The sequence below is a fragment of the Nilaparvata lugens genome, chromosome 1, assembly GCF_014356525.2.
Source record: "Nilaparvata lugens isolate BPH chromosome 1, ASM1435652v1, whole genome shotgun sequence".
Classification (NCBI taxonomy): Eukaryota; Metazoa; Arthropoda; class Insecta; order Hemiptera; family Delphacidae; genus Nilaparvata; species Nilaparvata lugens.
The window spans coordinates 16,340,170-16,367,357 of record NC_052504.1 but is presented as its reverse complement, the minus strand read 5'-3'; the positions used below and the strand labels follow the sequence as shown (position 1 = coordinate 16,367,357).

Sequence of the window (27,188 nt, the reverse complement as noted above, 5' to 3'; positions counted from 1 at the left end):
TGCAGCTATTTTTCACGGAAATTCATGGAATGAAGTTCATACTATAGCTGAAAATAATATGCTTTTAATTAAGAAGTGGTTAGATAAGAATACCTTAAGTTTAAATATTGAAAAAACGAATTACATAACTTTCTCGGCAAATAGAGTAGGACAGCCCAACGAGAATCAAGATTTGAGACTCCATTCTCAGTGCAATTTAAACTTGGGTAATTGTGATTGTCCCACCATTAAAAAAGTCAATAATACTAAGTATTTGGGAATTATAATTGATGAAAACCTTAAATGGATGTTCATATTAAATACATATGTAGAAAAATTAGATATTTATCCTTTAAATTTTACCAAGTTAACATCTCGGAACACTCTTAAAATTCCTTCCCATAACAAATATTATGAATTGAGAATCTTCAGTCAATTTCTCATGAAATTTAATTGTAATGTCTAAATGTTCTTGAAATTCCCAAATAACTATCATTCGGAACTAATGAAATTTTAAGGGGACCAGGAAGTATATCTTCTCAATTTATTTTTCAAGAATATGTCATTCATAACCAGCTTTGGAGCTGAATAAATTGAAATTTAGAATGTGGTACAGAAGCTCACATATCTCTTGATTCAAGTTAGAAAACACTTTACAAATAAAACCTGTTTGAATTTATTTGACAGAATTTAGGTATAGCGGAGTAATAGTCTCATATTTTGAAGCAATCAGCTTTCTTCATTCATAGTGTCGCCTGACACTCGCCATCCATTCAAGTTGTAATTGAATAATTTTCCATTATTGAATTCAAATTCATTTATTTGCCATAAAAATTATATACAAATTAATAAAATAAATATTCTCAATTACAATATTGCACTACCTGCAAAGAACAACTTGTGCGCCGGCAGCAAGTTTGAAAAACTAGGTATAATAAACATGTCAATAGAAAAAGAAAAATTAACTAATATTTTTGTAAATCTTCCTGATCTGTTACTTCACCCCATTTTGAATCAAGATCTGTTCCGTTTCATCTTTGTAAAATGTGAAAACTGACTATAACAATCATTATGAAAAATAAGTTGCTATCTTATGGAATAGTTTACAACATTTAGAATATTATCTATATTCATTTAGAAAGGTTTAATGAATTTCAGTTGAACGTTTTAGCCTAAAAAGTTCACATTGATGGAAAATTTATGCTATCTCAAAAATGTGATTGAGATAATTTTTTATTTGTACATCTGCCTTTTTTTGAAAATTAATAAATATATTGATTGCATAACTTGTATTTCCATTTCTCCAGTCCACACATATTTGAAATTCCATGTAGAGTCATTCTTTACACTACTAAACTAATGATCTTCGTTTTTGACTGAAGCTGTCGGTCAATCCTTGCTCCATTGATTTGGGTTTTTTAGATTATCCAGATTCCAGGCTAGATGGATTCCGCATTTTCTGCTCTAATTCACTGTTCAATTCTGATTCACTGATTCTGGTCTATGATTCCAGTCATATTCTGTGAATAAGTATAAGTAGTTCACGACAAAAAATAAGGAAATGAAACCCGGATAGATCATAGTATTTATCAAATATATATTTCTTGTATTTCTGTAAAACATATCAATTCTAAAATTCTTATATTGATAGTGTGAAAATAAAACCAAACCTTGTGGATCTAAGACCTAGGTATAGTCTGTAGCAGGAAATTTCTTGGGTTAGAAGTATCTCATACCACAGAATTACAAGGATTATAGGAGTTTTCTCTGCTCATACGTAGAAGTTCTTCGTCTCCACACATGTTCTCAACATTTTTTGTAGTGATCAAAAATATTCTCTTATGATTAGAATGAATGGTTGAGTTCTTCGTCTTCACAAACGTTTTAAACATTTTTTTCGTCATAAAAATATTCTCTTATAAATAGAATGAATGGTTGAATGGCATAAAAGGCAAGATTGAATTTGATATTACAGGATGTGTAAGTCTTAAATAGAATTAGTGGCTTTATGAAGTGAACGGCGAGTAAATTAGCTCACCTTGCATTTGTGACATTGATGTCATGGTGGTCAGTCAGCTGGGCCATGATCCCTTCTCCTCCTCCTCCTCCTCCTCCTCCTCCTCCTCCTCCTACTCCTCCTCACTCCCCCTCCTCTCTTTCCCGTTCATTCTCCAATTGACGAGCAAGGATAAAAAGAATGAAAATAATTTTCACTGGTACACTGAGTGAATGGAACTGATACATTTTCCGCTCTGATATTTTTATGCTTTTGCCTCGACCACAGGCAGACAGACCGCAGCTGTCAGCCAATGAGCCAACTACTGCATTAGAATCATCTACAAAATATTATTAGCCACATTATGTCTCTCCTGTAATATATAGTCTGGTTTGTAGCCTACATGAAAATTAATTCTTTGTCGCCAGATATATTTTAGTGTGCTATTATTTGTTGACAGCCGGTTGACTGTTGTACTCTGACACGTGCTGGAATTATATTCTGTGAACTGAAACTAACTGTATGCTCAGTTTCACCAAGCTCGTTAAATACATTTGAGCATTGACAATGTGAGCACTGGAATATTATAGATAGGAGCTATCGCCATAGAAATCATATGTTTCAGTGCACTATCGCTGTAAATCGTAGGTGATTTGACCATGTTCAAATGTCTTGACCGAGCTTAGTGAAACTGGGCATATGAGCTCAATCTCTGCTCACCCCTACACATAGACGTATAGTCTTCGTAGGGGTATTGCGCTACGGTAATGTTGATAAGATTGTATAATATTGATGTTGCTCGTATTATGGAATAAAGTAATATTTTGATTTAATCCGATCCATTTCAAATTTTAAAAGTATTATTTCAAGACCGGTCTCAATCCTCAACCAAATACGGTTCTCCAATGTTACCATCCAAAATGTATCATAGATATTACAAAGGTTATCTTCATCATCTCCTGTGAAAAATATTATTTTATTCAATTTCTATTGGCGACTCGCTAAAACTAAAGTATAAAAACGAAATCATCAGGTTATCAGTAAATAAACAAGTAACAAAATCTGAATAAAACGCAGTTTTACAAGCATAACAGTTTTATTCTATTTACAGTAGCACATTGAATTTACATTCTATAGGTAGTGACCCCATGAAGAAAACCTTACAGTAGGCGTACATTGGTATTTATATTTCAGTAGCATACATTAGGAATAACTACATCAATCTGGTTTCTTATTGTCAATAGAATTACGCGAAATTTTTGTTTGTAGAAATTGATTTCCAGAAACCCTTTATAGAGATAATCACATCAGATATGTGTGACTGGAATTTTTAACAAGAAATCGCTGTAGAAAAATAGGATAATATCTTACATAGCAATTTATTGATTTGTTCATCTGTTCGCTATCTACAAACAGTGATCAATAATTTTTGGCTTACTAAAAAAAGGAAATTCAACTCATTTCATCCTTCAATATTACTATTGAGCTTGGGTTAATATCTCTAACTCAAAAATAATCAAGTAAGAACGGAGGTACAATAATATTTTTGTACACTAGGTAGTTGATTTTTCATGAAGTCAAATTGAAGAATTATAATACCATAAATTATATTTAAAACAATAACTTAAATCGTCTACAGTTTTGGTCTGTACATATTTACAAAATCTAAGCTACTTTGATGCAAGTAGTGATGCAATTTTATTTATTGCAATATTTAAGTCATTTCGCCATGGGAAAATCTTTCAATGAATCACATAAATCATGTAAACATTATCATCTATCAATTAGGATAATATTTACTTTTGTGTAAGCAGGCTGAAAGGGGTTTATTCTAGAACGTTATAGTTTTTCCTGATTATTCTTTTCTCTTGTTTATTTGTATTAGAGTACAATAGTATCAATTAAAATAAAGAGCAGAGAAAATGTTTTATATTTATAGCTTATAAATTTTTCAAAGAGTAAGCTTATTTTTATATTGCATTCAATATCAATCAATGCTACTCTAACTTTCGATCTTTGGGAAAAGCATTTGTCAAACAATTACATTGACTCATATGCAGGTTTCAGAAGTTTCCATTGCTGATAAATTTTATAATTACATGATTTTTGTATTTGGAAGAAGATAGAGACGATATTCAAGGCTGTCAGCTGTAAACTCGAAGTCACACTGTATCAAAAGTTTCAAAGTCAATCCGATTTCTAAACGGTTCTTTATTTTAAATGTTCTGTTATAGATTTTCAGGGTCTCTTTATACAACGTCCCTCGCACATTATGCTCAATAATATTGTAATTTTTCCCAAAATAAAAAATTATGCATCAAAATAAATAAAATACTGCATCATCAAATAACAGTACTCAAAGATATTTTATCTGTATTGACAAAGCCATTCCAATAGCATCGATCCATCATAATATTAAGATTCACCACTTATAGACAAAATACCGGTACTATAAGTTAGGTAGTATAAAAAGTCCAGTGTTTAGAAACTTTCAAACTTTATCTTTTGCATTAATGAGAATATTGAGTCTATAGTTTTGCAATTGGTACTCAACATAACATGATATAATAACTCATTTCTATCTATTCAGAAGGTTCTTCAAAAATATAGGATTCTTATCTCTCGTATTTTGTGCTTCGAATTAGTTTCGAGGGGAAGCGATGGGAATTGGATACAGGGAAAGGAACAATTTTCCCCTAATCTACATCACTATATATATTATTTCATAATTTCGCCAATCAAAGACAATATTGACGTGAAATTAACAAAATAATGACAGAAGCAGGGTTGCACCAAGCTGAAAACGGAAAACGGGATCACCTCTTTGCTGATTAGCAAAGATCACCTCTATAGGCCTAATTATGATTAGCTAATTCACGATTCCAGTATCACACAAGTATTTTTGATATTTAACAATGGATAGCTGATTAGCTAAATCAAGATTCTGGTATCACACAGGTATTTTTGATATTTAACAATGGATAGCTGGTTGGCTAATTCAAGATTCCGGTATCACATAGTATTTTTGATATTTAACAATGGAATCAATCCTACCATTGGTGAGATTGTTGATGGCATTCGGTAAGCCGTACAAATAACCGTCGATTATGAAGCGCCAAGTTGAGTTCTAGCGACACCTCAGTAGGGTCTCCAAACAGAGGGGTCGCCGTGCTGGCGCTCGTTGTACCTGGATATGAGTTGGTCGTCGGTGAGCTGGTTGTGACGGATGCCGATCTCGATCTGCCGGGATCCGCCGGCCGAGCTGATGGTGACGTTGTTAGAGGCGACAATGGCGGTGACGTCATCGGTGTAGGGGTCACTCGGCTTGAGGTCGTTGGAGTGCAGATGAAGGTGGATCTGGTTCTGGTTGACGGTGGAGTACAGCGACGGGTAGAGCACCATGGGTGGTGGCGCGGGGGCCGGGGGCGGTGCGTTGAGGTAGGCGTTCTGTACAGGTGCGGGGGCGGCGACCGGGTTGCTCGGGTAGTAGTTGTGGTAGCCGTGGTGCATGTTGGCGGAGGCGGCTGGAGGTGGCGGTGCCCAGTAGTTGTTGGCTGCCGCCCCCGACTGGTAGGAGTCGTAGGCCATTCCGCCGCCTCCCGATGGCGCTGCCTGGTGATGGTGTGACTGCATCACCGCCATGTTGCTCACTTCCATCTGCTCGGCCGGACTGCAGCTCGGCTTGTACATGCTCGAGTAATCACCACCCAACGAAGTGTGATCTGCAACTGTGCAATCACACACTAAATTCACAAAACAATTACATGATTATTTGATATATCAAAAGTAGCAATAAGAAAAGTATCAATCCAAAACATTTCGTCCAAAAGAAATTGAAAATAACACTGACATCCCTGTGCAATTGGCAACAAAGAAAATTCGTGGAGTACAACCAAAACAAAAAACAAATGAAATTAAATAAATTGGTGGAGTACGGTACTTAGTGGAACCACGAATCTCATGAGAACACCTCAGAATATGATAGTTGACAGCTCTATAATAAGAGTTGTTCGATGTAAGCACCGAGGATTCGGATACAATAATTATTATTATACAATCTACAAGTATGTAAATGAGGGAGAAAGGAAAGTATCAAGAATGAACAAAGGGTTATTTCCACAGAAAAGAAAATTCCAAGTTGTGCATTTCAAAAATATCATGCATTCAGATGATCTGACAGTTGATCAAAAATAATCTGACAGATGATCATAAATATCAAGCTAAAGCCTTCCAGATGATCTGATCTGAAAAATCTTTTAGTTTTTTGAAGTCTGACATTTTGTCTCTCCTCCAGGTCTTAAGTGTAGTAGCCTCGAAGTGTATTAAATACACTATTAAATTTCAGTAGCCCTAATCTTAAAATCTTGGACCCAGAATTGGTCCAATTCTGATAATTCTGAGAATTCCAATTCTCATATTGGTTTCTCAGTAACCAAAGTATAGTAGTAGATATAGACCTTTTATTTTTATTTCTATTTCCATCATATTATTTCATTTTTTACATTTTCTGTAATTATTGTTTGTGCTTTCTCTTGCGAGAATAAAGTTATTATATATCTGCGGATGGGAAAAGGAGGGAAGACCTTGAAGTAGGGGGAATGAAATAGCCCCAATAAGGCTCAAGGATTATTTCCGATTACTTTGCGATAGACTCGAGTAGCCGTACAATAAATTCATCATAGTATGTTATTGAAATATATTGATTTTGTATCTACTACTTATTTCGAAGAGTGTCGTACGCCCCAGGCCCCACTATTCGAGCATAATATTCGCATCACAAATCATATAAACAAGTATTTTTACTCTGTAAATGAACAAATAATGAAAGATCATGCCATCTATGCAAAATACGTGTCCATACCTGTGGGTAGATGAGCAGTGATGTTGGGATCGAGGTCTGAGTTGGCGGGGGGCGGATAGGAGTAGGGCACGGGGGCGGCAGAGTTGGCGGTGGGGCCTGGCCCCGGCCCCGGCGAGTAGGCGTTGTTGTAACTGCCCCAGCTGCCCTGCTCCATCGTCAGGCCCAGGCTGTTCGAATCTGAAACACAAACGCAAATACTCAAATGACAACACAAGATAGAATAGAATGAATTTTTTGACTTATTAATTATTCCATGCAATTTATAAACTATCTGATTTGTGATTTGTCGTGATAAATTAAGGGTTGCCCACCCCCAAGCCCATGCACACACCCTTTTCTTAAATTAGAGAAAAATCCAAATCAGCTGCCTCCCTCCCTTTCTTGAATTATAAACCCAAAAAATATAGTCAGTCGTCATTCTAAACTCTGTTGTAATTATCCTAGTTTTTTTTTCATTTTTATAATAGGCCTACTAAAATAAATATTTTTTTTGTTTCAAGCACATATGCTCATACAAAAGAGCCTACTAAGAGTATAGGCCAATAGGCCAACTAAGGACCAAAATAATTCACCATTAACCATTTTCATGAACGCCATCATTATTATTATTCACGTTGGCCTCCCGCTTTCACCTCAAATCCTCTTTCATCCTCGCACTCTGAGCGATTCGTCTTTCTAACGACCAAGTTTCAATTCTGGGTTCTTCTGCGAAAACAATAACTTTAAGCTGATTCCGTAGCCCAGCTCTGAATTCTGCCTCTGTTATATTTATTTTTAGCATATCCTTCTTAGACTCTATGAACCAGTTCAATTTTTGGATCCTCCATTTATTTTTTTGAATATTTTATTTGTTTGTCTGCTGGGATCCATTCTAAGCAAATAAGCATAGTACGCCAATCTCTCTTTCTGATCACTACCGAAATCTTCTTTCCCAGCTTTGTTGTTGATCTATTTCCGAAAATTTTATTTCCCCCACCAAAACTTTTAAGGATGCAGTCCCCCCCTTCATGTGGGCACTTCTGATAGATTAGTACACATTTTTTGCTATACACTTTCTTTAAATGTCATCATATTATTGTATATCTCATAAAGGACGAAGGAATAAGTTAGTTAATCTCTTTGGCCAACGAACTCGACCTGTATAATAATTATTCAAAGATGTGTTGAAATGGTTCGAAGAAGTGTTGAAAATTTGTAGTTCATTGATAAAACAAATCAAGCGTAATCGTCGAGTATACATACAAACCCACAAATAGAAAAATATTCGAGGCTCTAGTAATCAGTGAGAACTCGCTACTCTCGCTCAATAAACTTGGAATTTTATATTAATACTAGATCCATATTGTATTAAGAAATTGATATCGAAAAGTTGGATTGATAAAGTATTGCAAACTTTTATACTTTCGGTAATTTATAAAATTGGTCTGTTTTCAATGAGCAATATGACTTGGTCGTTTTGGACAATAAGTTATTTTCATTGGATATCACTCAGATTTCCGTTCTCAGCTTAGCTGCTATCACTAGGAAAGGTCTTAATATTATCTGCGGTCTGGACGATAAAAAACCACAACTTCGTTTGAAATATTAAATCATTAGCCTGACAAAACTATTGAAAATAGAATAATATAGAACAATACATGAATTTGTTATATTCTTTTGGGAACCATTTGTGAAAATTATTATTCTCCTTTGATTGATTTATTATCTACTTATCCATAAATTGATGCATGACATTTAATAGATCTGGAGCCTTTTATCTGAGGCGAACTGATATTGTTCAGAAGATATTTGAACCGAAATACAAGAATACATGGAGTGTTGTGTTTCTACACTATTCAAGAATAAATAAAACACTTCAATAATTGCAACACACGTTAATCTATGATTTGTTATTAACATTTTCATAGTGCAGTACGGTATCAACAATTATTCATCCATCATTAACCATTTAGTGGTATTTAGTATCCATCCCTCAAAGTCATTGTCAAATTGACTCTTCAAAAGAGTCGTTTCACTCTTGATAGATACATATAGGCCTAATATTGATTTCAGAATCCAATCAAGAAACCTTCATCTATCTTGCTTATACCAAAATAGAGTCTTATTATTGTCTCAATTATGATTCGAATCAGGATTAGGAACTCATTAGATCTTATCAGGTGGATTGAGTGCTTTGAGGAGGAAATAAGTCCCTAATCGCCCCATGAATTTAAATTAGTTACTCCAGCGATTTATTCAAGGCATAAGCATGTTTGCTGCAGGAAAAAGAATATTTTTTTCGCGGAATGAATTCCGTTTAGTAAGATCAGGTAATCCCTAATTACATAAGTTGATAAAAAGCCGAGAAAGCTTGAAGCATAACTCATAGTTTTTCCTGACCCTGAAAGATATGATTCTACATTATAGAGTTGCTACATTTTATGTATTATCAGGCCAATCATTATTAAAGTAATGAACTCGATTTATTTATTGTGGAATCATAATTATGAATTTTTGTTTCTCTCCTTTACCGTGAAATATACATGCTGTAATCTATTTGAAATGCGAACAAACCCAGTGAGAGGATAAGATTATTATTCAATTGTGCTTGACAAGGGTCTAATTAAAAACCTGACAAACTTAAAACTTGACCTACTGAAATCTTGAAGAATTTAAAATAGACCTAAAACTATCCTCGGTAAACTGAGAATTTACATGCAAGCTTACAAGCTAATCAATCCAGTAGTTCAGACGTGATGATGTGAATTTCCTATTCCTTACGTGTATAAGCCGATTCTTCCCTTTATTATATTATTATTATAGAAGATGAGATACAACTGGAATAGAGTTGACAGTAGAGTATCCTTCTCATCAAAGGAGATGAGCTTTTCGAGATCAACAGAGTGGTGATAAATGATAGTTGACATGGAACTCACAACATTTTCCGCCAGTCTGAACACTGAACACGTTCCACGGGGAAAGGATAATCAGTGAAATTGATGGAGCGAATTCACAGCAACTATAGTTTACAACCTGCAACTTGTTGAACAAAATCTTGTTTATGTTCCTACTTACATGCTGCGATATGTTATCTAATTATCATAAGAAAAATGATGAAAGCTGTGTTGAATCTGATTCTCTTCAAACAAAACAAAAAAAAACTGTAGCCTATCTTGTAGATTTTAAAGATTGAGTTGTTCTTTCTCAAAATGATAATTGCTGAAAGACGAAATTTTTATTCCTTTGTTGAGACCATAGAATCTTATCCTAGCTTTAAACAGTGAATTTGGAACTTTTTTCACTGTTTTCATTTTTTTACGGAATTCTTCTGAAAGTATTATTATTATTATTATTATTATTATCATCCTACTTATTATTGATTCAATTTTCGACGCACAAATTCCATATTTATGTAACCATCGAATTTCGAGTTAACGCTCAACTCATAAAGGAAAAATTGAAGAGCTTGTTATTGATTCAATTTTTGACGCTCAAATTCTAAATTCATGTAACCTTTGAATTTCGAGTTGAAATTCAATTATTGTAAACGAAAAGTAGAAACGCTAATGTTACAGCGCTACGCAGAATGGGAAAACAAAGACGAGTTATCATCATCAGCCACTTATTCACGAAATAATTATCGCAATCCTTTTCTTAGCATTTGTTTGCTGCATTTACAAGGTGTAGACAGGAGTTAATCAAAGCGTCGGAGTAGAGATGGGTCGCTACTGTTCTTCCTAATGATAGGTTGCATGGAGTTGGGCCTCCAACCTCCGTCATTTTCAAGATCATAGTAGTCGCAATCTCTCTTTCATCTTTCATCCCTTTTTCGAAAATTACTCACCTCAATTTGTTTTTCATCGTCCTACAAAATTCAGAGGACTTGATAAAAACTTCTATCATCCTTAATGTAAACTACTATTTTGATTTGTGAAAGCTGCTGTTGGAACAGAGAAAAACGGTTACAGTACTATACGATTGTTTGTGATCGGTAAAAGCTTACTATTCGTAATTTGTGTGTTGGATTACAGATTTAAGATACTATTGGATTGGCTACAAGCAATTAACTAGCCCTTTTTTTCTAGTTGGAATCGTATATGAAGTGATCATATTTACTGGTGAGGTAGACACTACTCCGTATGTTAAGAATTTCATCTATTTGCTTGTGAACTCTCTTCAAAACCACTTGTATCCATTTCACTACTATTGTTTAATGTTATTGATACATTCAATCCTTGTACTATTTTTTAGCATCTGCCCTGCAAGAATTGATACAAACATGAAGATTTTCAAAAATCTTAACACATTTTTCGATCAATAATAGAATTGAAGAACATGAGAAAGATCCAAAACTCAGCGAACAACACTGAAAATTCGATTTTGATTGCACGTCTGGCTCTGGAAACGCAAGTTATCATTTTATTTCTACTAGCTCCAGTCTTTTAGTATTCAAAACAGTGAATCGATCGAAAGTCAACAGTCCAAGCTTCCAAAGCATTGAGTATTCAAAGCAATTTTTCTCAAATTAGCCGGCGATCGCAATTTTGAGCACTGCTAACAGAGAATAGAATTTTTTCAGTATAAGGCATTTTTCTTGAGTTTATCGAACTTTGGTTTCTTCACGAGGAATTGACGGTATTCTCGCTCATCGTAATCGGACACAAATTTTCGATTTGCCTTCTCCTGAGTTGCCCCTAGGTGGTAGTGTGTATGTGTGTGCGCGCCTTTTACGAAAGATTGAATCAGGAGAAGAGTGGAAGGGGGATAAAAACGTAGGTAATGACAAGTAGTTATTACGTATGAAGCAGTTGGGATGAGATGAGAATTGTCGATGGATGGAGAGATTCATAAAACAAAACCAATGGCACGGAACAACAAAAGCGGTCTCTCATCTGCTTCGGATCCAATTTGGAGCGAGAGCTACCTGGGTAGGCCACGTTAACGGGGCGATCGCGCTGGTAATTTGACTGCAGCTTCGTTTCCCATCAAACAGGCAACATCTCCTGCTTTTTGTTGTTGCTCTGCTGCCTGATAATGCGTCAGCTACCTCAGTGAGCAGCAAGGAGCAAGCAGGCAGCAACTAGCTTGGAAGCCACTTACGACTTGCGCCTGCGCGTGTTTTCCGAAGCAGTGGCGATCACGACCCTCGATAATCACAATCATATTCACTGAATAGTATCTAGTTTCCTGTTCTTATCCAACTACTTGATCTGTCTCCTTCATTTTCCATACAGTCACAGAAAAGTAGAATATTCAGTATGGATTGAAAGAATATCAAGTGAAGATTGCAATTGACTACTCTTGTAACTTTATTATCAGTGAAGGAAATTTGAACAAATATAAATATAAAAAACTTGTGATTGCTACGATTGAACATTATATTATATAAGAGAGAGGATCTTGGGTAGGATAAAAGAAAACCTAAGTATTCCTACCGACTACTAACTTGAAACTTTATCATTGGCGGAGGAAAATCCTCCGTTATAAATGGGGTTATAAATAGGCGTCAAATAGGGTTATAGTAGACTTGTGATTGCTATAATTAGACATTATATTATACAAAAAAGCGGATCTCTGGTAGGACAAAAGAAAATACAGTATAAATATTCCTATTTGACGGTAGGATCTACAAGTGAGAAAATATTCTTATTTCCATACTATTTGATGGTAGGATCTACAAGTAAAGAAGTGATCCCAGTAAAAAATAGAGCATTCTTTTTCATCACAACAGATCGTCTTCTAACAATGTAGAATAAATAGTTATTTAACAAAATATTCAATCTTGATTATGGAAATTCATTATGAAATTATTGAAAAATATAATTTCTTGCTTGATAAAATATAATTGATTACTCTGTTGCATATCCATACTTTTTCACTGTTAAAATTATACTTGAATTTTGAAAAACACTTTTGAAGTGAAAATACACCTACTTTTGTAGTGATGATCGTTTCGACCTGTTGTTGGTCATCATCAGACAAATTTGAGTCTGCATTTGAGGATGCATTTGAGACTGATGATGTCCAACAACAGGTCGAAACGATCGTCACTACAAAAGTAAGTGTATTTTCACTTCAAAAGTGTTTTTTAAAATTCAAGTTTAATTGATTATTTTGAACGAGAATGAATAGTTAATATTACATCAATTAAATTATACTGTAACTCAATAATTGTGTTTTCAGGATTTATCCCAGTTTAGAGTTACATGTTGATGTTGATGATCTATGAAGTTTTTATCCCATAAATAACAGTGAAATTTACAGATTATTCAACTGATACCCATTTGAAATTATTTGAGTTATTAAAAAAATGTTAGTAGATTATTAAAGAATGATTCAGTTATTTTGAATCATGAGAAAGACATTGCCATTGCCACGTGGAAGTTTTCAAAATAAACTGGAGATATTTTGCAAGGCGTCGTTGCCTGGCAACAAATTTGAACGATTTGGTGGTCGCGCCGCGCTGGCAACCACAACCATGTTGCTGTGGCAACAATTCCGCTAATTGTTTTAGTCGATTGTGAGAAGACGGCCGATGATATCAACAAAGCATTTGCCTCAATTAACACCTTTATTGCATTGTTGACCTATGAAATACCATGGATATCGTATTATAGAAGATATATTTTATTGTATTAAAGAGCGCTGAAATGCCATGGATATTATCGTTAGACAGAAAATATATTCAATATTGGAAAACTCTAAAAGCCTCTTGTACGAATCTATGCTATCACGCGGGACGATCGTTAATTTTAACTTTTAAAACACGGTTTAAAAACTATCGAGTTCCCGTCAACGTCCCGAATGAAGCTGACGACCTTCACTGGTGTGCAGAAAGCTAGAATTTTTCAATTCAAGGGCATTATTTATTTATCATTCAGCATGTATCATATTAGAGCCAGGACTGAAGAGCATAGAATGCTAGTTATTTTATTATTTGTAGCTGATAATTTTGCAGTTTCTATACTGCTGTATACTACGAGTATCTATCTATCTGCTGTATCTTAGATTCATTAGTTGTAAATACTCTTATGATAATAATAACTTTGTAGTTTAGAGTCAATTTAGCGTTAAAATTTCTCAAGTAAATTCAGATCAGATCTTCATAGTAATGCTCTATATTTAGCAAATTTCTGTCGTGATCATTGAATTTATACTATGAACAAACAAAATGTCATTGAATTTATACTATGAACAAACAAAATATCATTGAATTTATACTATGAACAAACCAAACAAAATATCATTGTAGTTCAAGATTCCTGGTGATCCTTCTAACCAGGCTATTTTTAGACTAGCTATCACTATACCTTCTACAAGAAATTCCTTTCTTCCATGTGTTTAATACGTTGATGATCAATCACTGGACTGAACAGTGTGTAAGGAGAGCATGTAAGTTGATCAGCCCCCGTATGAGAAGCCCCTGAGTGAGGAGACACACCTGAGGATGTAGAGTCAGATTGAGACACTGAGACACTCCCCTTCATTCTCGCTCGGTCTCTCTTGCAGGCCTGAAGAATACTCTCTTTCTCTCTCTCCTTTCGGTGTGGTCTGCTCCCATCCTTACAGGAAGTCCACTGTGTCATCTATCCATCGGATGTCTTGCCTTCTCAACACTCTACTTCCTTTAAACGATACGCTGAAAATCTGTTCATCCTGATTTGAAGGGTGAGAAACAGGTTGCAGTTCGTTACTCAACTTTGAAAAAAGAAGATTGAAACCAAATTGGTTATAATATACTAGCTTGTATATGACAAGATCGAATCGATGGTTATTCTTCTCATGACAGGTCCAAGACACCACTCTATAGGTGACTTGAAAGCAATTGTAAACTGCGTACCTGATGCCAGTTGGTGCTTGCAGGGCTGGTTGGTTGGTGGGAATGTCTTTTCAAGTCAGCTCATATTCAAACTTAAAGTTTACGAATTTTCTCCAATTATTAATCGAACCACAGCTATCTGTAGTTCGGTGCACTGCCCAACCAGTTGGTTATGTTGAAAAACTAGTATTTCATTGCATGTAATGCAAAATTCAATACTGCAGTAGAAAGTAGTATTTGAACTATATTAGGTTATTCTTTACTGAAAACGTTTTCGTGGTGGATTGATACTGTAGGACTAGTATTATTGAATTTTTTGTGTGAATGGTTTTTTATTGCTTTAAATTGTTTAATTTGTGCTGCTTGATTATATTGTCTGTTTATTTCTTCTATATTCATCACATCTTTTTACTATCAATATTGATTTCTGTTGGGTTTGTGCTATTGAATTTGTGATTTTTTTGCATGTATTTTATTCATATTTTGTCTTGTTATTTTGTATTCTCTCATTATTGTACTTGATTTGTAGATTGTTGTAACTTTTGGAAATAAAACAAGCAAGCAACATGCAAACATGAAGCATTGTAACAACAATGTTTTTAATTCGTTATCATCCTAATGATTTATTGAGGCATTTTAAAATCTTCTAAGTAAACTCATTATAATGTTTGATTCAAAAATTAAATTTCAATAATTCATCATTGATAGTTCCCCAACTGAGAAATTAAGCTCTTCAAATTCAATCAATTGCCAGAAGCGAAGGAAATAATTCTGTTTGAGTTTTGAAGGCATCAGTTTCAGATTCAAGTGTTCCCACATCCAAAAATTTACTTCCGTTCATAAAGCTTGTTAGTCCTTCTAAATTTCCTGGCTCTTCTGATTATCACCTTGATTGTACGAGTGTATTTATAGGCTATATAGCAGAGTTAATTTGGGAGAAACACTCATTGCAGGAAGAAAGGCCTAGACGAACAAAGGTGTTTGTGGTATTGTGGTTCTTGCTACCTACTATCGACCGCAGGGTTTTGGGTCGTATTAGTTGTCAATCATTATTTAGTCGTTGATCCAAAGAGCATACATGTTTCAATATGATATTATATTTTTCTTTGATTGTTGCCTATCAGAGTCACATGGCATCGTTTCTGGCGAGATAAGAATCATGATTCTCGTTACATTTGTTCCCGAGACGTTATTCAGATTCAGAATTCACACTGTTAGCTGAAACAAGAGACTTTTGTTCTTATCCATCACTTTCTTATCATCATTTAACATTACCATCACTATCTACAATCCACATAGAAATTGTATGACAGTCGTAAGGCCCATTGACGTCTTAAATGATAACAGAAAGTCATACCACGAATTGACTCTACATAGAAAATGTCATATGGCAAACGATGACTTGTGACAAGCTTTCAGTTTTCATGAATTGAAACTATCTATTGAATTAAATTACAATCATGGAAATTCACTGATGTACCCAGTAAGTATTTGTAGTGTGTTATAATATAGAGTTAACTTTTTGATGAGGGCTATACTCACTCTTATCTGGAAATCTAATTACCCTTTTCTAAAACTTTCATTCTATTTCTATAAGTTTTATCTATTGAATTAAATTATCTATTTAATTCAATAGATAAAAGTTTTAGATTTCTATCTTTCGTTATCTATTTTATTCACTCACTCGAAAATGGCATTAATATATTGAAACATGTGAACAAAAGTCTTAAAAAAGTGTAGTTAAATTTTTTATTTCCTGTTTTATATTGTGCATGCGAAATCGTTCTCCAAATTTTTCGGTGTTATTACTCACCTATCAAACCCTCTGCTCAAATCGGTCTGGAGGAATTTAGCAATGAAATTTCAAATGTGAACCTCAATCATAAAATGCAATTACCCTTAGTTAGTCATTTGAACATTAATGTCTATTGACATGCAACAAGCGAATGATCGCTCATCTCTGCTTCGCAGGTGTCTCATTGTCATAATAATTTTAGTCATGGGGACTTTTCAAACTGAATCATTGAACAGGAAAACGTGCTAATTGTTATGCAAAGCAAGTGCTGGTGACTGTCTGCCAGACTTGAGAGCATCAGCATCAGACAGACAACTCGACCTTCACAAAACTCTTTCAACTCCATTTTCATATCAGCGACGTGCTGACTTTTTGAAGGAACTCCAACACTTGGTGATTCATATCAGGAAATTTATCACTCTGAGCGAACTCCATAAGAAAGTTATCGATAACATACTTTTTAATCCACTGTTAAAACACCGTATCATTTTCATTGGAAGAGCAAGTGAGAGAGTAAACAAGTGTTGAGCGGAAGTGAGATTGACGACGGATTTGAGGAATGGAGAGCGATGTAAATATGAAGTGTAAGGTGAAACCAGGTATCTCAAATTGCATGCTAGGCGCTTCACTTGTCTCAAAGGATCAAATTCGATCGAAGGGTTGGCTGCACTCTCTCTCTCTCCCCACTTGAGACACACAAAAAGAGGCCAACAACTCCTATGATAGCCAGTGCTCTGAAAGATTATCTCCTGTTCACGTTCAATGGCCCTGTGAAATTCACTGAACGACCACTCAGATAATGAGAGAATTCTAATCTCAATAATTCAGTGACCTACACTACAGATTAGGCTCAGTCATTGTAGCATAGAAAACGTTTACGACTTTTAAGATTTGAATTGAATTTATTGCCATAGATTGTATGAATTCAGAGCTACTTTCTTGTATATATAAAACAGAATTATAGTACCCTTTAAAATTAATAAAATAATAAAGCAAGAATACAAATTGTAACGTAACTACCGTACTAGTTTATTTAATAAAACATTTATTAAAAAAATATTTTTATAACCTGACGATGGTGTGATCACCGAAACTAGTAGTTACGTTACAATTTGTATTCTTGCTATATTATTTTATTAATTTCAAAGGGTACTATAATTATATTTTATATGCCATAGATTGTTTTATTCCATGATTGTAGGTACGAGATATTAACACATATTAGAACGAAGAGTTGGAATTATAACGATAGTGTCAGATTTGGTTCTTTATCATTACATTGGCGACACCAAAATAATCATCAGGTTCAACTCTAATTAATAAAATATCAGTAGATAGTGAGAAACGATAAACAAGTAGAGGATTGGTACTGGTTTATCTAGAAGTTCTCACCATCTACCACCTACATCCTTTCTCAAATTGCAATCATACAGCCTACAATTATTACAGCCTTTCAGGAAACTACTACGGCTTCTGCAATAAGTAAGCAGGCTCTTATTATTGGTGCTTGTGATTGATTGAGAACGCGCGCACGCAGTACATAACTCACACACAAGATAATCTTGCGCTAACGACTCTCTTCTGTGCGTGGATATATTGGCAAGTAAGGTAGGCCTTGTGCTTGGATATATTGGCAAGTGAGATAGGCCTCTGAGTTATTAGATGATCAGCGGGCCTATGCATAAGGCATAACGTGCAAATAGAAAGTGCCGGTGGGTCCCATTTATACAGCTTCTAATGTGAATCTGTTCAATCGTCATATCTGACTGGATGTCCATTACTGGCTCAAAACAGGCGCAACGTCCTTCCAATCCCAAATCTAATCTTCGGCCTAATCACCAGCATCCATTGCCGTCTTCAGCATCAGTCTCGCTTATAATGTCTCAGTGCTAATTCAGATTATTGATGGACCTGTTGTACGTACACTATTGTGTGATGTAAGTTCTACTTGTGACAGGCTTGAGGTTAACTCATCGTGGTATTCTTTGTACCTCTTTCAATCAAGATAAGTAAATAATGATTCAGATAGCATCCCTTACTATCGACCAAAACTATTCTTCAAATTATAATATTAAACTCTTCAACATACATTAAATTCAAAGCTATACATTGAGGATTGAGCTTGAACACAACATAATTTACAAGCTTTTCATCTAAAGACATTCAGACTGTTATCTTGAGCTCCGAGCATACTTTTCTTGGATTGATTAAAGAGTTTTTAAGAAATATACTTTCACCCTTCGTCTTTAAAGGTTTTTGCGTACTTCACTTTTGTATAAGTGTTTCTTTCATCGATAAAGAGAATTATAAATTTCTTCAATGTTGTTTACCATCACGAACTGCTTATTATTAAATCACTTTTTGCTATTAAAAAAGAACAACTAGCAGTCAGATTTTTTCCAATAGATGAATTAATCACTCACTGTGACAACGAGATCTTTCGGCAGGTCCGATCACAGTCAGGCAGATCTCGTTGTCACAGTGAGTAATTATAAATTTCTTAGCCTTTGGGTTTTAGTGATTATCATGCATGATTTATGGAGAGTTCTTTAGCTTCAGCTCCATATACAAGTTGTAATCTCGTTCTGGATCAAATGAATGGCAATTGATGAAATAGTTGTCTCCATTGATTCAACATGCCAAATATGATTATCCTCTTACGTGGATACGAAACTCCCATAAAAATCGAATTACAATGAATTGAACATCCAAGTTGAATCAGTCCAAATAAAGTTGATTTCTTCTCGTATACCTAATTACAGATTCAAGTATTTTATCTTGAAACCTAAAGAAAAAATGGATCACTCTAGAAGTTTGTGAGTGGACAATGAAGTATATATCTTGTGGAATATTTGAAAATCTTCCACAAAAGCATAGGTGAATCTATCCATCCATTCAATTTTATAGAACTTTTTTGTTTGTTGCATAATCAGAAGCGAGGCTAGTCAATTCATGGATTCATTGAATTTAAGATTCGAGAGTTTTATCTGTTTCTCTTGCCTTCCAATTTCTTCCATTCAACAATTTGATTTCCGGTCTGGAGCAGCACAAAAACACACAATCAATCGAGAAACAACAGGCAAGATGCATGAGAGAAAATAATCTTTCCGATTCTTCTTCTTCATCATCTGCAGCCGCCCACAACATTCCGGGTTGCTCATTATCGTCTTTTCACTTCCTTCTTTATCGAAGTACTCCTTCCCTTCTATGGAAAACTTGCTTTCTTGCACTCTATCTTTCTTCTTTCCCTCACTCTGTCTCTAATCGAGCGGGAGTGTCAATGACTTGAAACTGCGAAACAACCAAGTCGATAAAGAACCGAATTATGAATGATCGTGTATTTTGAAGCCTATGAATGAATGGAGCTCGGTCTGGGATGGTGTGTGATAGCTTGTCTGATGATGGATGTGTGAGTGAGTGAGTAAGTGAGTGAGAGAGTGGAGTACTCGAAACCGCAGTGTTTCTATTCTTGAGGCTCTCTGGCTTGTAATATTCTCTTAGCGGCAACAGCTATGTTTCTGACACTTCGGTTTTGAGGTTTCATCACTGCAGCCTTTTCCTACAACGGCGATGATAACTCACCGCCATTGCCCGATTTTTGACAACTGCTATCCTGAAGATGTATTTTATTGACCTGCCAATGCGTTCAATGTGTAAAATCTGTTGCAAATTTTATACTTTGATTGAGGAATCAGAAATTTGAGATTGAAGAAATGTTCATTAAATATCATAACAAGCTGTCAAAACTTCAATCAGCATCTTCTAGCAGTATGAATACGAAAAACCGTGTTCAGGAAAAACCGCGAATTAGGCCAACAGAATAGTGAAAATTTTGTTCAAAATTTACAAAAATGTAGTGCACAACAATAATTTTATATATAGTCGAACGTTATTTTCACAAATTACAAGAGAATTTGGAAGAAATGGGATGGCAATTATATTATAGCTGTTCTACCTGATAAATCATGTTACTGCAAATTATCTAATTATTGTATTCTATTTAGCTAAAAAAAATTATCGATTTTAATAAAATAATATAATTCTCAGGAAAATAATTCTATCATTTCTTCAGCATTTGAGAGCAGTTTGTAAACCACTTCAAAGTACTCCCCCTCTTCAATGATTGGAAGCAGAGATAATTATTATCTTCTTTGGTGATTGCTAAAATTCGACTGAGTTATTGTCAATATTGTAGAACCGTTCCATTGTTGTTTGACTACATATGTGTGTTTTTATTCAATTCTGGTGATTGTCATAAGAAGGTCAGTATATTTTTAAATTCTCACTAAGCACAATATTTTGGGGATATATCACCCTCAGATTTTCAGATATATTGAATACTCCGTCGAAATTATAAATATGGATTCCATTTATCTGTAGAATTTGATATTCTATTCTATATCTGTATTGCTAGATTATCCAGGTATACAGAATTATATCAAGGGTACAACTATAGTTTAATTTTCATCCTCTTTATATATTTTCTACATCTGTGTGAGCTATGAACATTCTCGCTGAACGAATGCTCTGCATATATTTCAGGATCACATAATTTTTTAAATGATGAAAACTTGTTGATTGTCAGAAGATAAATTTTTAGAGCTTGAAAAACAAGCTTCAGAAATATTTGATCCTTGCATACGATAGAGATATTCTTTCGAATTTATAATAACTTCTATATTTCTAGATTATCGGGATTAATTGCTAGTCAAGTATAATTCCTCTTCAACGGCGAGTGTTTTTCTGAGAAACATACATTGGTTACATACGTTTTAAAAGTTACTATTATTTCTATAGTGATTGTCTGTAACATCAAAGTTTCTATTGCGTTCACCACCTCCATTCTAGACTCCTCAGGCTTGGGGCCTCACTTAGTTATCTTTATTGTGTTATTGTGAACGATGGGAATAGTTGGACATTAATCAGCCGTGACACGGTGTGCTCAACTTTTGTGGAGTACATTAGCACCGCTAACAACTCAATCACAATAGAGTACCGTTCCAAGTCCATCCACCCCCTCGCACACGCCACCAATCTATAGTTATACTTTTTATATGTAAGGTGTGTATGAATAATGTGCTATCGGATAGAGATGAATTGAAGAGTTTGGCTGATTTATAGATCACTCGGAATGTGACGTACTTCGATTTGTAAAGTAGGCCTGGGATCTGGCAGGACTAATAGCATGATTAGTACGTTGCCAGTCCAGGTCTTCATTTAGCCTGGGACTTGTAATGGCCGCCCCGGGTCCCAAACATTCACCGGCTTTTCCCCTTTGCCGACTGTCTTTGTTCAATGCCGCGTCCAATGGATTCTTCGGGACGTCCTTCTTGGTGCATTTTTTAGGTGAAACCCATTTATTCTACTTTGTTATGATTCAGAATATTAATAGATCATGCAAAAGCAGAAAGAGATTTCATTAGTATTCGACCGTGGATCAATTTTCATTTGAATCGATTTCTTTAATTGCGGATGATGACCACTTCTTGAGATTTTTAGCTTGTCAATGAAGAGTGCGTGAGTGATTTGATGAGATGATCAGCGGGATTCGAACCCACGACCACGTAGCACTAGCAGTCTGAAGGGTGCAACGCCTTGTTCGTCTTGGCTAACCTGGATGGCATTCAAATGTATTTTCAAAATTCTAGTTCAAGATGGATGAGAGGTCTCAAATATTGGAATCCAATACTGGAGGAAGTGGTTGACAATGACAGTATTACCTTGCTCCTCTTCAAATTCAAAACCTAGTAAACATTGTAAGAGTTTTCCTGAATGAAGTACGAGTATGTTATCAGGTAACCGCGTGTAGTTTCCCCGACTTCTCAATTCAACATTCCAGCAGTATGTATTTTTCAATAACACTTTTCTCAAACTTGAATTTCTATTTATAATCTTTTCTGGGTTCTCAGATTATTGATTCAGTTCATGCGTGCATATTTTAGATTTTGTTGATGTAGATAAATAAATATATTTTTGTGTTTCAATTGATTGGTCTTTTTACATTCGCATATAATTCAATGTCAAAAATGATTTTGTGCTACAAACTTGGAGAGTTCGATCTTCACAAGGCGCCAAATCAGCAATACCCGTAGATCTGTAAATCTAGTGGATGGGCTCTCAATGAGCATTGAGTTTCTTGTCAATTAGGTATTTTCAATAATGTTTCGGTTGATGCAATTTGAATATCCATTCTCCTGGTAGAGAAGTAGTCTTACCACGCCAACGCAACGGTACCTTGGTTACAGGCAGATGGGCCACGTAGTCGTGCCGCATGGATTTATGCCTCCTTGCTCCTAAGCTCCTATCGTTTGACGATTTTCTCGACCGGCCATGCAGAACTGTCTTACTCCATTGCCCACTTCACATCATTATTATTATCATTTTCTCTTTGGTTTTTATAAAATCATTTCGCCTGTCTTTTGTTTCAAATCGAACAACTCCATTCACAACTGCAACTCATATACGCTTTGAATACTGGCCGGAAATCGAGGGGCGGGTACGAGCGTGACTGGCCGACTACTGTTCCAATCTCCACCAGAAGAAACCAATCAGGCGTCGATCATTTCAAAATAGATTCTAGTTTGCAGACACGTTGTTGCTCCAATCCCATATATCTCTACCAATGATGGCTCACGGTAGTCATGTTTCACAACATTCAATATCAATATGCGTCTCAGAACAATAATTGTGACGTTCATTTAAATTGCCTACTTGAAGTGAAACAAGGAAATGTGGCGGAATTGTTTTCCATGACTATTATAGCAGAACTGAGAGTTTCATGTTTTCACGGCTTGATGAAGTGGAAAAGAATCCTGCGGGCCAATCAATCTAAGACAAAAAATAAGGGAGAAAAGTGGACTTTTTGTTTATCACAGATTAACACTGGTGACTATTGTTTGGAAGACATAATTCTGAACGAGACTAGAAATAGGAGAATGAGAATAAGAGACATCATATCAACCAAGAATATAGGCATATGAGTATAGGAAAGAAGGAATAAAGAATATAGTGTTAACAACTCGAGTTACGGTACTTTGTCATTGAGCTATTCAGCTACATAGAAATTAAATCTGGTCGAATTCAAAATTTCTGTAGATGTGTAGATCATTAACAGGATGAACAACACAGATCTTCGGTATTCTCTGGGCTACTAAAACACACAACTGGATTGGAACAACAATTTACTATCCTAATCATTAATTACTATCCTATCAAATTACTAAGGATATCTTAATAGAACTGATTCATACTGCTGAATTGTAAGATTTGAGATTTTTGTGGAATTGAATGTAGAGTTGTACACATTGTAGTTTTACTTGCATCTTTATTGTATTATGTCTTCATGTTATTGAACTATTCAACATTTCAACTATTTCGTTTGATTGCATTTACTAACTTCAACAACCGAATTTTCATCACTGATACATGAGTGATCAGAAGTATCAGATTCTTGATACATTAACTTCTACAATTAAATTTGAAAGAAAACAAATCTCTGTTGTCAAAAATACATTCTTGAACTAACTCATATATAACTAACTTATCTAGGTAGTGAAGGTTGCACAGCTAACTACTTTAGTGCTGAAAGCCATGTCTCAATAATCTCAATCCAACAAGTGTTTTAGGCATTTCTCAACCGGATTACTGAACTAGCTTGTGCGCAATCGACCATATTCGCATGGCTCAAACCTCAAAGTGGAATAATTATTGTTAAATGAAGTGCAGTGATTCAATGTTTCGTGGTTACTTGCAGATATGATCAACTGTTTGCTCTCGTGGTTAATAACTATAATCTAGGCTTGTAGGCTGGATTTCAAAATTATTATATTGTCACAATACTAATTCAATTTTAAGAATTATTCAATCGTGATAAGGTGGAAATGAATTAGTTTTTCCAGCCTGGTATGATATAAATTTGAGCCTGGAGGCTGGAATACTTGAAGGCCCTTCCGTTGGGAAAATGTATTGAAATATTTCTCATTTCATTCAAATACATCTGCTCATTTCAAACAAATTTATTTTATCCAATATTTAATGTAGTTCTCTTCCGGTAGAAAGTTGATTTTTCAATCAAAAACTGTTTCTGAGCTATTATTGAGACACGTCTCTCCATTCCTAAAAACCCTATCAAATTGCAAGAGTATGAATTCCATAGATTTACTACAAGGTTATGCAAAGAGTGTATATGCAAAGTACCTATTTCGAAGTACGATGGATGCCAAAAAATTGTACATTTTATCGGGTACATATTTTTCCTTATAATTCCATAAAATGCTCTTTATATCAGGCACTCAAATATTTCGAACAGTGAGAACAACTCAAAGTGTCAAAAACAATGTGTCATTCGCATTTAGAAGTTAATGATAATTATAGTAATGTGGAAACACCATTTAGCGATATCCAATTCTCATTCCATTGAGTCACGACTGGGCATTATAATTTGATTGTAGTCATTACGCCAACAGACTAATAACACATTTTCCGTCTATGAAGAAAACTGTTCAAATGATGAGTTTTTAATTTTTACCCATAAAAGATTAGAATGGTTTGAAAATGTGTTATCATCTTTTGGGTGTAAAGCCCCAAATTCGCTCATTATTTTCAAAGCAGTAAAATATTGTTCTCACTATTCATACTTGTCCATTTTGTTGATGCAAGTCTTTACTATAATCAAATTCTGAAAAAATCAATAATGACCTTATTGTTATATTGAATAACATACTTGTTTAAGTCTGTCAAAAATGGATGTGAAATTTCAAATCAATGGAGCAATAATCTCTAGTAATATATTGGAAAGGCCTGGCTCTTATGAAAGTTTTCCGTTCGAATTGTTTTTGACAAGTGAATGTGAGTTGAAAAAAATGCAACACCTTCAAGTATATGAATCAGTGTTACCAGTGAATATCAGAAATGTAACGTTAGTGAATCTAGTTGTATTAACCACTGAGGTCAACGTTCCCCAAATCTCTTGGGTCTGCGGTTTTCATATAAAGTCTAGCGTTAAATACAACTCAGACGACTCGTAACCTTTCCGTTGTGCAATTTAACCGATTCATAACGCGTCAAAAGTGTGATTCCATTTTCCATTGCACCGTTTAATGTACTATTCCATGGATTGATGCAATATGTATATTCTATATTCCATGGATTGATGTGTTTCCATTGATAATGTAATATTCCTAGTTTGGTGTGAATTAGTTTCAATGGCCCAATTTTAATTATAAGGATTGGTAAATAATATTGTCGAAAGTAATATTCATAGATATAGTGGTGTAATTATCGTGGATTAGAAATGTAGATAAAACTTGTACCCCTGAACAATTGAACTGAAACTTGATTGGCTGTTTATTATAAGCCTTTCACTGATCTCGAGCCTCTGATTGCCTTTGTGAACTGAATGAATAAGTGAAGTTACATTCTGGTACGCTAGAGTTAGAACGTTTGTGACTCGTCATTAGTCATATAGTGGACATAAAGAGTGTCCAAGTTACGCGGCAATAGTTTTTGGGTAAAACCTATCTGGATGGGGGCATGGAACGGTCAAGATAGAACAATACCCCTCCTTCAACGCTGGTTGAATGGGAAACAATAACTATCAACCCATGTCAATGCTCAACCAATATTCAACAATAGATCTCTTAATGCCCCCATCCAGATAGGTTTAGCAGCATAAAATATACTTTCAAAACCCAATCCAAAATCCAATACTCTGGTCCGCAACTTACAACTCGACATAATATGTATCGTTTGAAAAATATCAATTAGCACAAGGAAATCAGTTCTTTAATAATATTAGAATAGGCTCAAAATATTGTGTTCCATAATGATTGAATTCAACTATTTTTCTAAATGTAATAGGAATGACTTGAAAAATCTGTTTCGAAACAATATGTACATCTCTGATAACCTGATACGAGTTATAAAATCGTTATATACTAAAATCATTTATTGCGTGAAACACACCATTTAATTGCAGGGTTTGGTTTTTAACACACGAAGAACATAATATCCTTTGATTTGCAATTCGATTGTACATCAATAAAAACGAGGTATATGCCTTCACGGTTTAGATCTTTGTCGCATCTTGATAAGCACTCCATATTACACCAAAAGCTACGGAGTATAGACTGTCTAATACTTAACAATTATAACTTTGGCGGACCTGTACAGAACACGGAAATGGGAATCCCGCAGTAAAAGTATAAGTGTGGAATAACGTCACTAAACTTAACAGGATGGGAAAATCTGATGTGCTAAATCTACCTGCCAAAGGGTCTTGCAGTTGTATTGTTCTAGCTTGACCGTCCCATGCCCCCATTCAGATAGGTTTTACCCTAGTTTTTTTGTGTTCATTAAACACTATGGGCAATATAGCCGGGACACTGGACACTATATTTTCGTTGCCGAACAAGTTATTACACTCAATGCCGGTTAAATTTTAACCGTGATTAATTTCACGAGAACCAATCACGGTTAAAATTTAACCTGCTTTTGTGCAATCGGGCCCCGGGAAGCCAGGCCTATTGTTTAAAGCTTGTCCCAGCAAGCTTTAAACAACACAAAAACCATTGGTGTCCTGTAATGTACCTGAAAGGGGACCATTCACTATCCGACTGGTGGTCAAACAATGTTGGACCCGAAGTATGATGACTTTTGGTTGCATCTTGGTCTTGGATTGGTTTTTCGTTTAAAGTTATCAACTTTTCCTTTATCACTTTCTTGAGAATTAATATTAGGATAACTTGAAATGGCATGGATT

General features: G+C 35.0%; 1 protein-coding gene across 2 annotated transcripts in view; it reads right to left on the bottom strand.

The window, feature by feature from the left end:
• Positions 1–3,036: 3,036 nt before the first annotated feature.
• Positions 3,037–27,188, bottom strand: part of LOC111064561 (runt-related transcription factor 1-like) — a 48,075-nt gene continuing 23,923 nt past the window's right edge. The window contains exons 4-5 of one of the 2 annotated variants that reach the window (XM_039431967.1): positions 6,837–7,013; positions 3,037–5,703 (exon numbers count right to left, since the gene is read on the bottom strand). In XM_039431967.1, coding sequence (XP_039287901.1) covers positions 5,114–5,703; positions 6,837–7,013 — 767 coding nt within the window. In that variant the 3' untranslated portion in view covers positions 3,037–5,113. The remainder of the gene's footprint in view (positions 5,704–6,836; positions 7,014–27,188) is intronic. The other variant, XM_039431974.1, reaches the window with a different exon arrangement.